General features: G+C 42.0%; 1 protein-coding gene across 2 annotated transcripts in view; it reads left to right on the top strand.

The window, feature by feature from the left end:
• CAPZB (capping actin protein of muscle Z-line subunit beta) overlaps positions 1–16,936 on the top strand; it is a 168,114-nt gene that overhangs the window by 66,692 nt on the left and 84,486 nt on the right. For both annotated transcript variants that reach the window (XM_044667820.1, XM_044667819.1), the window contains exon 2: positions 3,649–3,738. In XM_044667820.1, the coding sequence (XP_044523755.1) occupies positions 3,649–3,738 (90 nt within the window). The remainder of the gene's footprint in view (positions 1–3,648; positions 3,739–16,936) is intronic.

Below are 16,936 nucleotides of genomic sequence, written 5' to 3'. Positions count from 1 at the left end.
GGGCTTCAGGCTTCAAATTCAGTGAGTTCTCTGCAGCATTATGATTGATAATATCTCTGAAAGCTGTATATCTATCTAAAAGTATATCTGAAAGCTGCATCCTTCCTTTGAGGGGTAAATATAGGACCTAGAATAGTGCAGGTGGGGCAGCAAAGCTAAGAATCAGCTCCTGAGGGCATTCCTTCCTGTAGTTTATTTTCTTGTACTGAATAAAAATATTTTTCTTAAGTAATCTTACAAACTCCCTCTTTATTTTGTATTCCTTAGAAAAATAAAAGCTAAACCTCCACCTAGCCTCTGTTGAAATTACTATGAGTTCTGGATGAGTGGTCCTAATTAATTTAGTGAGTCTCATAGAACTTGCCTTTCTGAGCCTCAGTTTCCTCATCTGTAAAATGAAAAAGCTAGAGTGGGTGACTTCTTCCAAGGTCTTTTCCAGTTCTGTGTCTATGCACCTAAGATCCCTGAGTTAGGCCAGTACAACCTCCTTATTTACAGATGAATGAAGCCCAGTGGGGATTGTGACCCCAGACAGATGAGAGAAACATAGTTTAGATGAAAAAACCCCTTCCCTGGACTTTTACTTTCAAATTCTTTCCACTGTGTGTCTCTTTGTCTTTATATGGCAAGATTTTTAGAACATATTCTCAGGCTGCTTTCATTTGATTTGGAAAAATCTTAAAGTGACCGTAGCTTAAGGGCTTTGAATCCATTTGGTTGGAAGCATTTAGGGGTTCACTTTAATGTTTTGTGGACAAGAGAAGGCCTAGCATGGTTGGGGAGGACTTCACAGGACACAGAGGTATTGGCAGTTCTTAAGTTCTTTTGAGCTAAGTAAGAGCTATGCTACAGCCCCTCCCAATGACAGGAGGCACTAATCCATTCACTAGATTAATGCATGTTGGCACAACTAGGGGTATTCTGATCATTGAAATGATGTTTCATTAAACGAGCTAGCCCTTGGTTTATTGGTGGTGTCAGTGTGAAGTGGGCCTGTGTGAAGTGGGGGTAAAATAAAATAGTTCCTGATAAAATAGGCACAACCAGATAGGAAACTTTTTCTTTAGCATAGCAGACATGTTGCACCAAGGTCTACAAATGAATGTGGCCAGTGATCATAAGAATGAGGAGGGAGGATACAGTGCCTTTTAGTTGTTTTATTTTCTTTTTAATACCCTTACCTTCTGTTAATTCTAAGAAGAGACTAGGCATTCTGAGTTAAGTAACTTGCCCAGGTTCACATAGCTTGGAAGTATCTGAGATCAAATTTGAACCCAGGACTTCTCATTTTCAAATCTGGCTCTCTTTCTACTGTGCTACCTAGCTCCCCCAAAGGGAGTGATAGCTTTTTTATCATCATTATTTATTTAATTACTTTAGAATAGTTTTCCATGGTTACATGATTTGTATTCTTTCCCTCCTCTCCTCCCATAGCCAACAAGCAATTTAACTAAGTTTTACATGTATCATTGATCAAGACCTTCTTCCATATTAATATTTGCACTAGAGTGATCATTTAGAGTCCACAGTCATATATATCCCCATGGACCCCTGTGATCAAGCAGTTGTTTTTCTTCTGTGTTTCTACTCCCACAGTTCTTTCTCTGAATGCGGGTTGTGTTCTTTCTCATAAATCCCTCAGAATTGTCCTGGGTCATTGCATTGCTGCTGGTACAGAAGTCCATTACATTCGATTTTACCACAGTGTATCAGTCTCTGTGTATAATGTTCTCCTGGATCTGCTCCTTTCACTCTGCATCAGTTCCTGGAGGTCTTTCCCGTTTGCATGGAATTCCTCCAGTTCATTATTCTTTTAGGCACAATAGTATTCCATCACCAACAGATACCACACCTTGTTCAGCCAATCCCCAATCAAAGGGCATCCCCTCATTTTCCAATTTTTTTGCCACTACAACGAGCGTAGATAGAAATAATTTTTTTAAAGTCTTTTTCCTTATTATCCCTTTGGGATGCAAACCCAGCAGTGGTATACCTTTGACAGTGGGTCAAAGGGCAGATAGTCTTTTAAAGCCCTTTTGAGCATAGTTCCAAATTGCCATCCAGAATGGTTGGATCAGTTCTCAAACCCCCCCCCCCCCCCCCAAGCAATGCATTAATGTCCCAGTTTTGCCACAAGAGAGTGATATCTTTTTAATAGAAATAATAATAAATGGGCATTGTATAGAAAGTTACTATAATGTAAACTCCTTGAGGGCAAGGCCTACCATATATGTCTTTACTTCCTGGTAGAGAGATTTGCTTTTGTGGCAGGTGCTTGACTAATAAATTACTTGAATAAATATATTATATTCCTATAGTTGTTTACACATTTTCACATAATTTATCTAAATTGAGTGTTCTAATAGTGCTGTAAGGTAGACAGGATAGCTCTCCCCATTTTGCAACACATGGAAACTGACCTTGGAATAGTTACATGGTATGTCCAAAGAAATATAGCTAGTAGATGGTGGTATCAGGATTACTATCCTCTCTAGATGGTGACAGCTCATATATGTCACTTGTGTGACATGGGGCAAAACAGTTAACTTTTTTTTTTTAATTCTTAAACCCTTACTGTCTTAGAATCAATACTGTGCATTGGCGGGGCAATGGGGGTTAAAGTGACTTGCCCAGCGTCACCTAGCTAGAAAGTGTATGAGTTCAGATTTGAACCCAGGGCTTCCCATCTCTAGGCCTGGCTTTCAATTCACTGAAGTTCACTTCTTTCAGAGTCAATTTCTTCATCTGTAATATCGGGACAGGGGAAGATGGTTTGATAAATGCTCTCTTAGGGTCCTTCCACCAAAGTCACGATCTGTGATCCCACTCCCCCCCCCCCCCCCATGAAGGGCTTTTATAGTGATGTGCCTTTATGAGCATCTTGGGACATTAAAAGAACTGTATGGTTTCTCATATGGAATTTCTCTGGGCATTCTGTTCTGGGCTTGACAACTTGTCTATTTGCAGCTCCCTTGAAGGATATTTCTGTGAACTCAGTGAACTACCTGTCCAAGTACACTTTACAGTCTTTAGCATTTTTCATCCATTTTGTTTTATGAACTAAAAATTGTGTGTGTGTGTGTGTGTGTGTGTGTGTGTGTGTGTATTTATTTTGCTTGACACATATAGGCATATTGGCCATTTCTGAAAAGAGATGTGTCAAAGGGGGATGATTTTATTAATTCCATCTTAAATTTAATATTTGCTTTAAGAAACTATATAACAGAAGTTTGGGATTTCATAGATACTCTTTTTGTTTGTATATTGCAGTGGTTCCCAAACTTTTTTGGCTTACCGCCCCCTTTCCAGAAAAAATATTACTTAGTGTCCCTGGAAATTAATTTTTTTTAAAAATTTAATAGCAATAGGAAAGATAAATGCACCTGTGGCCATCACAGCTTTCCTAGATCGCTGCAGCACCCACCAGGGGGTGGTAGTGCCCACTTTGGGAATCAATGGTATATTGAGATACTCATGTTTGTTTGATTTTTAAGTTTATAAATAGAAAAATTAAAAATTCAAGGTTCATTTCTCGAGTAGATTCTGTTTCTGAGGTTTGGGAGTATTTTGGTGTCAGCTATTAAAATTATCATTGCGCTATTATTGTTTGTTTTCACACTGATTTTGCTTCTGTCTTTCTTTTCTCAGAGTGACCAGCAATTGGATTGTGCCTTGGACTTAATGAGGCGTCTGCCTCCCCAGCAAATTGAAAAAAACCTCAGTGACTTGATTGATTTGGTAAGTGCCTGGCTTTAGGACCTTTCAGTATTCCTCAGTCCATGGTCCTTTACTTTAGGGAGCCAGTCTGCTGTTGACAGAGGTGGGAAATTCTTCAGGGGGCAGAGTTTGAGAATTGGGGAAAAAGAGCTTTGTGGCAAAAAAAAAAAAAAAAGTGACTGAATATATGGCCTGACCAAACCAAAACAGAGCTCCAGCAGCAGGTGAGAGGAGCGATCAGAGGAAGGCTTTGACAAAACCCAGGCTTTGCTGGGTCAGTCAGCGACATGGAAGCTTAGATTTACTGGTCACCTCTTCTGGCTGGACTTAAAGAATTGAGAAAATGCCACTCCTGACCAGGCCTCCCATCTTCTAAGCAACACTACAGTTGGAGTTGACTATATGGTTGAGTACCTGGAATGTCCAAAGCAATGTTTCACACAACTCTTGCCCTCATAAAGTTTTCAGTCTTCTAGGGAAGACTGCTCACCCATATCACACAAACTAAATAATAAAGGCACATGGCCAATACAATAAAGAAGTAGATGAAAGCATTCAATCATTTAATATTTATTAACTGTCTTCTATGTGCCAGGGACCTTGCTAAACACTGGGGAGAGAGAGAAAAGTGAAAGAATGGTCCCTGCCCTTGAGATATCCATAATATTAATGAAGGAGACAACATACAAACAGCTCTGTACAGAGAAACTCTCAATATAACACAAAAGCATGAACATTGAAGGAGTCTGGGACAGGTTTCTTGTAGAAGAGGAGATTTAGATATGGCTTGTCAGAGAATCCAGAAAACGAGAGCCTTCCAGGCTTGGTATAGGCAGTGAAATATATGAGGATAAAAAAGGATTGTTTTGTTTGAGCCACAGCAAGGAGAGGCCAGTGACCCTGAAAGGAGGAGTATACATGGGCACAGTGCAAGGTGTAGAATGACTAGAAAGGTCGCAGGGAGCCAGCTTAGGTAGAACAGTGGATTTTATGTTCGATCCTGGATATGATCAGGAGCTGTTGGAGTTTAGAGGAGCAGTGGTGTGGTGTGTGGGTATGATATAGCCAGACCTGCTCTTTATCACTTTTATGACTGATTGGAGAGGGGAACGACTTGAGGCAGGCAGACACCCCAGCAGCTATTGTAGTAGTACAGACTTGAGGTGATAAGGATCTATACCAGGATGGAAACAGTGTCAGAATAGAGATGGGGCTGTATTCAGGAGGTTATAGGCATAGAAATCCTGAATTGTTAACTTTTGGAAGCAGGGCAGTGGGGCATAATGGGGAGTTTAAGGTCATAAGGCCCTTATCTTATTTCCATAGCTCAGGAAACTGAAGTTCAGAAAAATTGGGATTTATCCAAGGTCATCCAGGCAGGGCAGTGAGCATCATGTTCAGTGCTCTCCTCTCATTCCACATTATCTCAGATGAGTAAGTCATTTTCTGTTTATATAAGTAATGTCTATTTTTTTTTTTATTAAGTACCTACCTTGGGCTAGGGCCCTCCCTGCTAAGTTGAGAAATGTGAGGAACTCAAAGTGTGATAGAGGAGACAGTATGCCAACAACTCTGTACAGATAAACCCTAGCATTTAGGAGGGTTGGGAAAGGCTTTTTCTGTACAAGGCAGGATTTTGGTTGGGACTTGAAGGGAGCCAGAAGACAGATTGAGGAAGAGCATTTTAGGCATGAGGGATGGCCAAAGAAAATCCCCAGCCTCAGCAGGGGAAGTGTCTTGTTGGAGGAGCAGCATAAATCAAGAAACCTGCAAAGGGTACCCTTTGCAATCAGATGCTGTCATTTAGCTAAATGTCCTCAGAGACCTTGAACCTGGGCTGGGAATTCCTGAAGAAGCAGAATGTGAGAGGTTCTGAACTTGTTTTGGGCACATTTTTAGTCTCAATTTAGAAGGAATTCCAGGACCTTGTCAGTTAAACACAAAGTGTCAATGTACAGGAGAGAACATGGTAAAAACAGAGAGGTCATTGGCAGAGAGACAGTGGGCATGGACTTGAGCTCCAGCCTGCCCAGGCTGTCTTGATGACCCTGGACATGGCATCTCACCTCTATGGGTCTCTCTTTATTTACAAAATGAGGGAGCTGGATTAACTGTTTTATTTCCTCTAAAACAGTCTTGTGTTCTGAGATGTCTTCCAGCTCCCTTTTGTTCTAAGGTCTCCTTCCCAGCTCTCTCATCCTGTATTCTAAGGGCCCTCCTAGCCCTCACCTCCAGTAGATCTATTTTGTGATCATTCTCTGTTGACTAACAGTACAACCAGAACAGAAAATAGTCCCTTTTTTTTTTTTTTTTTTTTTTTTTTTGAGTTTTTGTCATCAATGTCATCATAACTAAACTGGTTATTTGAACTCACTATCTCTTTTATGTTTGGAGTCAATAGATGTTTACTGAATTTATAAGCAGGATTTTTGCAGTTAAGTTCATCTGTAGTTTGCTCCTTCTTGGATATCCCCCAGTTTAAAAAGTTTATGACTTTTCTCTGAATTTTAAGAGAAGCTTGGAAACTCAAAATAGGTGCCTTTGTTTCATGTACCCAGTGATTAATAAGATGTTGTAGAATTAGGTAAACTATTTTGTGCAAATTGTTAGCATTCCTCCCATGCACACCTGCCCCCCAAAATGAAGAGGACATTGTTTTTACAACAACAAAAAAATGCTATGGTTTTTAGACGGAAAGGAATTTTAGGGACTTGCCAACATTCTCCAGAAAGGAAATGTCATTCCTTAGATGTCTTTGCCAGGAACTGTAGGGGAATTTATCTGGCTTCACTGCAGATGAGTACTGAAGAGAAGCACTTGGCCAGGCCAGGGTGGTCTGCTTTCTCTAACCATACCTTTCTTCGCTTGAGCTGGCTTTAGTCTTTGTATAGTCTTAGGTCTTTGGGAGACTTTAAGGTTTATAGAATATTTTTAGGTACATTTCCATTCATCTTCAGTGTAGCTCTGTGAATTGGATCCTACAGGCATGGTTATCCCCATTTTACAATGGAGAAAACTGAAATTTAAAGCTTTGTGTGTATGTGTGTCCACCTGTCTCAGTCACTTGGGCACCATGGAAAGTCTGGGGACCAGTTTAAAGCCCCTGTCTCTCCAGACTTCCTTTCCCATCAACGTGTGCTCCATCTTGCTTAGGCAGTCGTCAGGTGAGGCAGGAGTGGGCAGCATGCTTGGATCCAGGCTCAGCTCTGCCTCTCTGCATTGCAGATGTCTTTGAGCAAGCACCTACACCCCACCAACCCCCCGTGCCTCAGTTTCGTTTGTTGTCAGATAGGGCTTTTAAGGCTGATTCACAATCTTGCATGGCTCCTGTACTTGTAAAATACTTTGCAACCCAAGAGATTGGAGTAAATGCCAGGTACTCCTGATCCATGTGTCCCTTGTATTCTTTTTTTTTTTTTAATTTAAGCATTTATTAATATTCATTTTTAACATGGTTACATGATTCATGCTCCTACTTTCCCCTTTACCCCCCTTACTCCCCCCACCCATGGCCAACGCACATTTCTACTGGTTTTGTCATGTGTCCTTGATAAAGACCTATTTCCAAATTGTTGATAGTTGCATTGGTGTGGTAGTTTCAAGTCTACATCCCCAATCATGTCCACCCCGACCCATGCGTTCAAGCAGTTGTTTTTCTTATATGTTTCCTCTCCTGCAGTCCTTCCTCTGAATGTGGGTAGCGTTCATTACCATAAATCCCTCAGAATTGTCCTGGGTCGTTGCATTGCTGCTGGTACAGAAGTCCATTACATTCAATTTTACCATAGTATATCAGTCTCTGTGTACAATGTTCTTCTGGCTCTGCTCCTTTCACTCTGCATCAGTTCCTGGAGGTCTTTCCAGTTCACCTGGAACTCCTCCAGTTTATTATTCCTTTTAGCACAATAGTATTCCATCACCAGCATATACCACAATTTGTTCAGCCGTTCCCCAATTGAAGGACATACCCTCCTTTTCCAGCTTTTTGCCACCACAAAAAGTGCAGCTATAAATATTTTCGTACAAGTCTGTTTATTTATGATCTCTTTGGGGTACAAACCCAACAATGGTATGGCTGGATCAAAGGGCAGGCATGTCCCTTGTATTCTGATGCATCCATGTACACAAGTTTTTGTGTCAAAAATAAATATGTAACTTCTTAGTCCAGGAATTGTCAAAGAAGGTCAAAGTTAGAAAAAGTTAGAGGAGCACCTTCAGCTTTCAAATGTTTTTGACCTTCTTTGGCATCTCTGCTTGTTGGCAGGGAAAGTCAGGTCTTGGCAGAGGTTATATTGGAGCCCTGAGCTGAGGCATTCACATCTTAGAATTGGCACTCCCCCAAAGCATCAGTCCTTTGCCTTTTAAAAGTAAACCAAAAATAGCCTTAAATCTGCTTATCTGCTCAGAAAACCTTCCTGTGTGTACAGGTTGGCAGTTTCCATGGCTTCCCCAGTGGCCCTGAGGCCTGCCCTGTCCCTTAGGAATCTGAATCTTTGCTTTGATTTTGTCCTTTGTGGGAAGAGTCCTAAGGTCCTTTGTAGAAAAAGTTCTTGGGCCTGTGTGTCTGAGGTAGAGGAAATATCCTGACACTTTCACCAGGCAGCTGATAATTTGAGCTGTGATGGTCTCAGCATATTCCTCCTTTAGTAGCGAGAGGTCCCCTCCCAAAATAGAATGGGCAAGCTTAAGCACTGCTTTGTATGGTCAACCTGAATGCAGAACATGCTCCCAACTCTCAGTGTGGGAGAGACTCACAGAAAGTCATCCCTTCATTTAGATTTTGGCAGAGCACTTAAATATAAAGGGGGCATTCCTTGGTCTTGGGGTCTTCCCAATTTGGTATGATTAATCCACATTTAGATCAGAAATAGAAGTAACCGGGTTTTCACTTAGTGACTTAGTGAAGTCAGAATGGGAGCAGAGAATCTTAGAGACCATTAAGTCTACTCACAGATGAAGAAATTTAGACCTAGAGATGTTTGGTGATGACTTGGCCCATGGTCACCCAACTTGGAAATGGAAAGGCCAGTATTTGAATTCCAGATAATCTGTGTTTCCCCTATTCCCCATTGTCCGTTGGCACTTGGGAACTTGAGTATTTGGTTTTGAACCTGGGCCTGCCTTTGAGCCTCAGTTTCTTTTATCAATTCTGATGATAAATTTACAACAAAAAGGCCTCTTTTAAAAAAAGGAACTTTGGCAGGATTCTAAGGTTTCTGCAACCAAACCATAACTCTGCTGCTAAGGAGGCTGACCTGCAGGATTGGCTTATTCACTCCCTGGGTGGTCCCCTCAGCTGCTACATTCAAATGAGGCCTGGTTGTTATCTGCGTGAATAGTGCTGAGGTAGTACAAACCCAGTTCTCTGGCATGTGGAAATGTCCCTTGCTGGGCTCATTTGAACCCATTTCTCTTCCCCCTCTTCCTGTGTCCCATCAGGCTTCATTTAAGAGTTAACATTGCACAGAGATGTGGTCTCCTTTGAAACCTATGAGGTCAGTGGTGCAGGTAGGTCTGTCACCATTGTTCTCATCCTCAGATCATTAGAACTCAGAAGAAATCTTCAGGATAATAGTGCTGAACGCTTTCTGTGTCATGGAACCATTCTTAGAATCATGATTGTAAATGTACAGAATGAGACACATGAGTTTACAAAGGGAACAAATTTCCTAGAAATATGATTATCAAAATATTTTAAGAAAAATCATCTCATGGACCCCAGGCTAAGAACCCTAGGTCTGACTCCTTCAGGCATTTTACATGTGGGAAAATTGATGATCAGCAAATAAATAGAACTAGGAAAGATAAACAGAAACTGAAAAAAAAGGCAAATCTGGGCTGAATGTCAGGGAAAATTTGCTATAACCATTAGTGCTGACCAAAAGATAGAAGAGTGAACTGCTTTAACAGGTTGTGGGGCTTCCCCTTTCCTGGGGAGCTTCTGGTACAGGCTAGATGGTCATTTGTTGGATACATGTCAGTGGAGGGGTATGTCTAGGCACAGATTGGGTGGGCTAGTAGAGAGCTCCTTAGAAAAAGAAAATTGGAAGAGGTTTGGTGAGGTGGCCCATTTGGGGTAATTAAGTGGGTGAGCTAGGATTTGAACCCAGACCTTCTGACTCTTAAGTCCTTTCTGCCTGTGCTCAGTAATTGTCTCTGAAGTTCATGTGAGAGAATTGCATGAATAATTCGTTGTTCTATAGCCAGACCCACACGGCATCTGCTGACTTCTCTGAACTGATCCTTCTAGGACAGCCTGTGTTTGAGTTACCATTTTATAAGGGAAAGATGTGCAGGAGCCAAAGGCCTCCAGCAGGATTTTAATGAACTCCATTCCTTGGAAAAATGTGTGTGTGTGTGTGTGTGTGGGGGGGGTTTCATGCGAGCAACTTAACTGTGTAAATAGGCTGCATCTGAATGGCAGAGGGATCCCAGTTGATCTAAGTGAGCCCTTTGTGTGTCCCCACCCTGGGTTGAGTCCCCCAGGGAGACTTCACTCCCAGACCTGCGATGCCAGAGAGGCAGATGTCCCTGCTTAAAGGTGAAGAAGCTCTTAGCTTATAGATGATGGAGGAGGGAATGGGGAGCTTGGTCTGACTCAAGATCTAATGACTTGATTTCTTTCAAAAAGAGGTAATGGGGCTTCTTGGAGTCCCCTTCTTCTCCTAACCTGTCCTCCCTTGGTGTTTATGACTGGAAGGTATTTGAATTTTTTGGTGAGGACAAATATTGAATATTATTAACCAGTGCATTAAATAGCTTGAGGTTTGTAGCCTTTATTTCATCCTGTTCAAGGAGGAAAGGACCTGTTTTTCTCTGGGCCCAGTTGGATTAGTACTGCTTCAGATCAAATGAATGGGGGAAAGGAGGTGGAAGAAGTAGTTTCTTTTCTCTTCAGAGCTCACTCCAACACAACCTGCTTTCATCCTTCTACCTCCCCCAGGGCCCAGCCCAGGCCTCTGCTTTCTTGGAATGCAATGACCATATCATTCATTCCCTGTGTGTCTTGAAATGCCCAACATAGGGCCCTCATCAGGTACTTGAGATTTTTCTTGAATTAATGCTCAGCAAATGGTTGTGTGTTCTAGAGTAGTCTCTCAGCAGTTCATCCCATGAACATATACTAAGTGTGCATGGAATGTGCTGCTGCCCAGTGCTAGGACCAATACTATGTTCACATTAGCCTTGGTGGTTGCCTTCCAGGAGCAGCCTTAATCAATTGGCACCAATGTACATTCCTTTTTCCTGACTCCCATCTAGAATAAGCAGCCCTGACATTTGTGGGTGCTCCACTTAGGAACCCATCTTAGTGTTCACAAGGAAAGAAACACATGTATACCATGTGGCAGTTCTAGTTGAGGGCTTGAATTTCCCTCAAATGAGATGTATTGAAGGGCTACCGTCTGCCCCAGGTCATATCCTCCACACACACACACACACACACACACACACACACACACACACACACACNGCTTTACACACACACACACACACACACACACACACACACACACACACACACACACACACCCCAATGCTCTAGGTTGGCTTACCATTGAGATGACATAGTCTTGGATAGGGATATGTTCTTTCCTCTATCCTTAAGAGTTGGGAATGGATTTTCTCCCCATCTTTCATCTGACTAGAGAGGATAAGGTAAAGAATCTCCCCCCTCCCCCAGAATTTCTTAGTCTTTTCCCCTTCTCTCCCTTGTTTTGTTTTACCTTAGTCTTGATCAAACCTCCTGTGAGCCCTCACACTTCTCAGAGCTTTGGATTTTTCCCTATTAAAAGAAGGATCCAAATAGGTTTACACTATGTGCAGAACTGTTAGGAGGACAGCACTGTTGACTTGAAAATGCTCTATATAGGGGAGATCTCATCATGTTACATATAAGTATCCTTTCTTCCACATCCATCAGTTATAATTTATATGTCTATATTTTATATATATATATATATATATATAATATGACTATAGTTATAAATTCCTTAAGAACAAGTTGTACTATTTTTCATCTTTTATCTCCCAACAACTAGTCACTACACACACTTACTAAAGGTCTTGTTTGGATTGAATGTAAGTCTATCAGATGTTAGAATTGTATGGACATAAGTCACTATCTTTTTTTAAAAAATGATCTGGCAGCCCACATTTCTCCTGTGTCCCAGTAAACCCAAATCATTTTTCGAAATTAAGGAGGGGTGGGGGGAAAGGCATTCAATCATGAGTGTTTCTGTGAAACTTATAAGCCCTTTGAGGAAAGGAGCGCACCGTTTTCTCTTCTGCCCCTTTGTGACTTTTAAAGCCAGCCCTGAGCTCTGCACCCTGGCTGGGTTGAGTCTATGCTGGTAGCAGTTAGCCCATGTTGACCCACAGGAGAAACCACTCAAGTGTGACCTCCACCCCATCCCTGCCTAACTTGACCAGCTCAGTTCTCCAACTGGGCCTTAGTTGCTTTTTCTTTGCTTTCTTGGCTGAAAACTACATTTATGCAAGTTCTATATCTGCACACTTGGAATGTAAAACTGGAAGTGTTTGCAGTAGCCTTTGTCCCCTTCCTCTCCACAGTTGCCATCAGTAGGAATTACTGTAGGAAGGTCTGTAGCTGTTAAGAATTTAATCTGCCATTTGGAGGAATTCCATTTCTCTGTCAACTGGAACTTCTATCCTTCCTTCCATGTTAGTGACAATTCACAGTACTTCTCTTCCATTTAACTCTTTTGTGGATGACTTATGTATCTAAAGTTACTATGGAAATTATAACTTTACAACTCCTGGAATGTTTGGGGCAGGCAATAGCAATGTGGATGTGGCCCAAGAAGCCCTGGACTGTGAATCAAGAGGTCTTAGTTAGAATCAGAGTTCTGCCACCTACTTTTCTGCTCCGAACACCTAGCTTCTCTGGTTCTCAGTTTCGTTATCTGTAAGATGAGCAGCTTTAATTAGGTAATCTTTATGATCTTGTAATTCTCAAATCTGTCTTCCTCTTCACCTGATCTTTGGCCTTGAGCCTTAGCCTTCATTTGTGAAACTAGGGAATTGGCTTGCTATTATCCTCTGAGTATTAGCTATATTTCAGTTTAATTCAGTAAACATTTATTAAGCTCCAGCTCTTTGTAAGACACTTTTCTGGGTGCTAGAAATACACACCCAAAGCAGTCTGCTTCAAAGGAACATATGTTGTATTGGGGGGGGGACTCAACACACAGGGCAGTTTTGTGCATGGTAACCCAAAGAGTGAAAATTTTGTGAAAAGCACTAATAATTTGACAAGGGGGAAATCAGGGAGGGTGGGGGAAGAGAAGGAGAAGGGAGCACTTAAACTGATCCTTGAAGGAAGGGAAGGATTCTGAGAGTGGAAATGAGAAGCAAGAAGATTACAGGTATGGGGGACCAGTTTGGGCAAATCCCCTGAGGCAAGATCAGTTGCCAAGTTCAGGAAGGGAAAGAGAGTAGTATGAAATAAGGCAGCAGAAGGCTCTAAACAGTAGGCAGAGGAGTTTGTGTTTTGTCAGAGAGGTCTTGATTGGGGAGCTACTGGAGCTTTATCTGTAGCTTCATTCTCCTGTCATTCCTCTTTGCCCCCTTGCAAAACCACCTTTCAAACCATATAGCCAGAGACCATGCCAGGAAGAGTTCATTTTTAGCCCAATATACCCTGGGGCTATGGATCCTTGGCTTCACCTGGGCCATTGCTTCCCTGGCCACCACTTCCCTCTTGATGTCAACTCTCCTACTGGAATAAAGCACCTTGAGGACAGGAACTGCCTTGCTCTTTATTTATCTCCACTCCTCCCCCCAATAGAGTAGTGTTTTAATAAATATTCATGTTAAAGAAGCTTCCTTTTGACCTCAAAATGTTCAGATGAGCCTCATTAAAACTTTGTGACTTCATAGTGCTGTGGTTTGACCTTTTTCCTCCTGATGCTCAGAATCAATATATTGATTGAGGTCTCTCCAGATAAAGGCTTGTCCTCAGGATTTGGCTCCATTTAATAGAATGATATTTGTTGAGGACCCAAATAGGGGACTTTAGTCACTTCACATCCCCATCAATAATAGCTGCTCACAATTTCCTTATGTCATCCCTGTAAGGTAGGTGGTCCAGATGCTGAGGACACACAGCTAGAAAGTGCAGGGACTTGAACCTGCAGCTTTCTTCTCATTCCACACCTCTCTTCTCCACCACAACACATTTCTTTGGTGTATCATCTACTTTCATTTCTGCATTCTGTAATGCTATTAATGGGGTGGGGTGGGGGAGCCATTTCTCTTCTTAAGCCTCCTGACTAACTTGAATTCCCCTACTATGTGGGGATTCTTACAAAACTAGGTTTTTTGAAGCAAGAAAAAAATGACGTTTCCATGTTTATGGATTCTAGAGTTGGATGGGAGATCCAGGCTTAGCACCTTTGCCTCAAAGAGGAACAGTTCAAGAAACCTGCCGCCAACTCTAGGGCCTGGGGATTGGATCCTGGCAGAGATCAGGGCAGTCAAAGCTAGATTATGAACTAAGAAGTATCATGGCCACATATATCTATCTGCATGTTGCTGAGGTCCATGCTTCTTGGATGACAGTATGAAAGATAAAAAGCAGTTTGCACTAGTGCCTGCTTTTCACCAGGCCAGGACCATATATTGGGACACCTGGCTTCTGGTGGTTGGGAAGCTGTGCCCCGCCTGCCCCCAAGCATCCTTCCTCAATATGTTTTTACAGGTGCTGCCGGTCACAGCTCTTGACTTTCCACAGTGGTGCATTATAAGCCAGTTAGGGCTTGCAAAGCTTAGCATATTTAGCCTGGAAGGGAGGAAATCCAGGAGGCCCTTGATTGAGATATTTGAGATAGTAATGAAAACTGAGCAGAGCCCACACTTTCCCCCCCTTCCCCCCCCCCCTCCAATCCTGAACTGCAGGGGAAGATATCTCCTCCATGAAAAGGTAGGAGATACCAGTCTGTTTAGAACCATGGCAGCCAAGGGGCCTTTTTTGCTACCAAGAGGTCAGAGTCAAGGCTGGGTCTGGCTGCTTTTATGACCACTAACAACATTTGTAGTTTGACTAGGATAAAAGGTAATCTGATCTCATACTTCACATCCTGCCCTGGCAGGATGATGGACTCTGTAGACCGAATGGGCCTTTTTCATCTCTTTTTATGGCTGTTTGTGACCCTCACAAGCTGGGAGGGGAAAGAGGACTAGCCAGAGACCTGGGACCCGACTCTGCTACTGCTTGCTGGAAAACCTTGGAGGACAAAGTCACTTTAGAAAATCATTGATTTCCAAATTAGAAAGGACCCCCAGCAGTCACAAAGACTGACTTGTACCCCCAAAAAATAGCACTTTTTTTTTCTTTTTTTTTTTTAAATTAAAACCCTTACCTTCCCTCTTGGAGTCAATACTTTGTGTTGACTCTAAGGCAGAAGAGTGGTAAGAAAGGGCTAGGCAATGGGAATCAAGTGACTTAATTCCCAGGGTCACACACCTAGGAAGTGTTTGAGGCCAGATTTGAACCTAGGACCTCCCTTTTCTAGGTCTGGCTCTCTCAATCCACTGAGCTACCCAGCCCCCGAACTTTTTTAACCTACCAAATTGTCTAGTAGTTCCTTGAAGATCTCTATCATGGCAGCCCAAATGCTTGTGGATTTGAATTTTGGACAGCTCTAATTATTAGGGAGTTTTCCCTTTAGCAACCAACAGAGCAGAGCTAATCGCCTTTCCACTCATCAGCCCTTCAGATACTAGAACACAGCTATTGCGTCCCTACCAAGTTTTCCCTTCTCCAGGCTAAATATCTTTTATAAACAACCCTACATAGTTCCTCACTGACATATTTGCCTTTCTCTAGTAGGAATCCAGACAAATGTTGAAAAGCAGGACATGATAGAGAGGAATTAGAGCAGTCATAACTGATTTAGAGATTGTGACAGGGCAGTGTTTGAGACCTATAGGTAGATCTTAGTTTGGGGCTTAACCTGATGCATGTGTTAGTGCTTCTCAGGGGAACCCTGTAGGAATGATTCTAGGAAACTCTAGAGGATGGATGGATGGATGGATGGATGGATGGATGGATGGATGGATGGATGGCTGTCTCCTTTAGTCATCCTAATTAATTTATCATTATTATGTGAAGATCATCACTGAGTTTTCTCTTCAACCTTCATTCTAGAACAGGAAAACCATAAAAATTTGGAGTCATTGAGAGATAATTCCATCCAAAATGGTGAAAATCATAACATAGAAGTTTGAAGAAATGCAGTTTTTTTATGCACATAAAGGATATATATTTATGTCTGACATTTTACATATATGTAGATATTAATGTACACATTTATAGAAGTAGAGAGGGAGGAAAGAGGAGGCAGGGTCAGATGAAGAATGAGAAAAGGGCAACATGGTATAGTGGATAGACAGCTGACCTACTGCGTACAGTGCCCAATGCTAGACTCTGGGGGAAATACAGAGTTGAAGTAAAACTTGATCCTCTGCCCCTTTCACACCAAGGGGTTATAACACTTTTCCTCACAATGACCCAGGGAAATGGGTAGCTTAAGCCTTACTATCCCTCCTGCACAGAAAAGAAAACTCAAAACTTTTCCTAACTCCAAAGCTTTCCCCTTTACACTACACCTTTCTTTAGAGGAGCATAAACGGAGTCTTAACTGAACACTGAGAGGAAGAACTAGAAGTATCCAGGAAAGCTTTTTGGAGGAGAAAATGCTTGATTTGGGCTTGAAAGGAAGAGGAAAATGGCTTTCTCAGCCTAGGCAACAATGTAATCGGGAGCAGGGAAGTGAATATGGTCTGTTTGCTCACTCTACCCAAGAGAGAAGCCTGTTTTGTGATTAGAATAATAAGAAAAGGCCATTTCAGACGTGCCCTACTTAAAATGGAAGTGACCCTGCCCATTGTTTAGCAAGTCTTTTCCCCAAAAAAGTAGAAGGAAGCACAGACTCATTCAGATTTTAGTGGATTCTGTATTACCAAGATTCTGACATGATTTTACAGCTCAGGCAGCATAGTGCATGCTGCTCATTTGGATCATTTTAAAAGTATAGTTTCTCTTACAACCATTTTAAAAGTATAGTGTCTCTTACAACTTCCAGTTTGAGGTTTCCATCATGTGTTTTCCAAGGGTCTCTCCTCATTCTCTTCATGCTTTCTGCTAACTCCTTTCTTCTATAGCTACGACCTTCCCCCTTTATCCTTAGATTCCCTG

The sequence above is a fragment of the Gracilinanus agilis genome, chromosome 3 (assembly GCF_016433145.1).
Source record: "Gracilinanus agilis isolate LMUSP501 chromosome 3, AgileGrace, whole genome shotgun sequence".
Taxonomy (NCBI): Eukaryota; Metazoa; Chordata; class Mammalia; order Didelphimorphia; family Didelphidae; genus Gracilinanus; species Gracilinanus agilis.
Note: the sequence above shows the minus strand (reverse complement) of the source record. Positions and strands in the feature narration are given on the sequence as shown.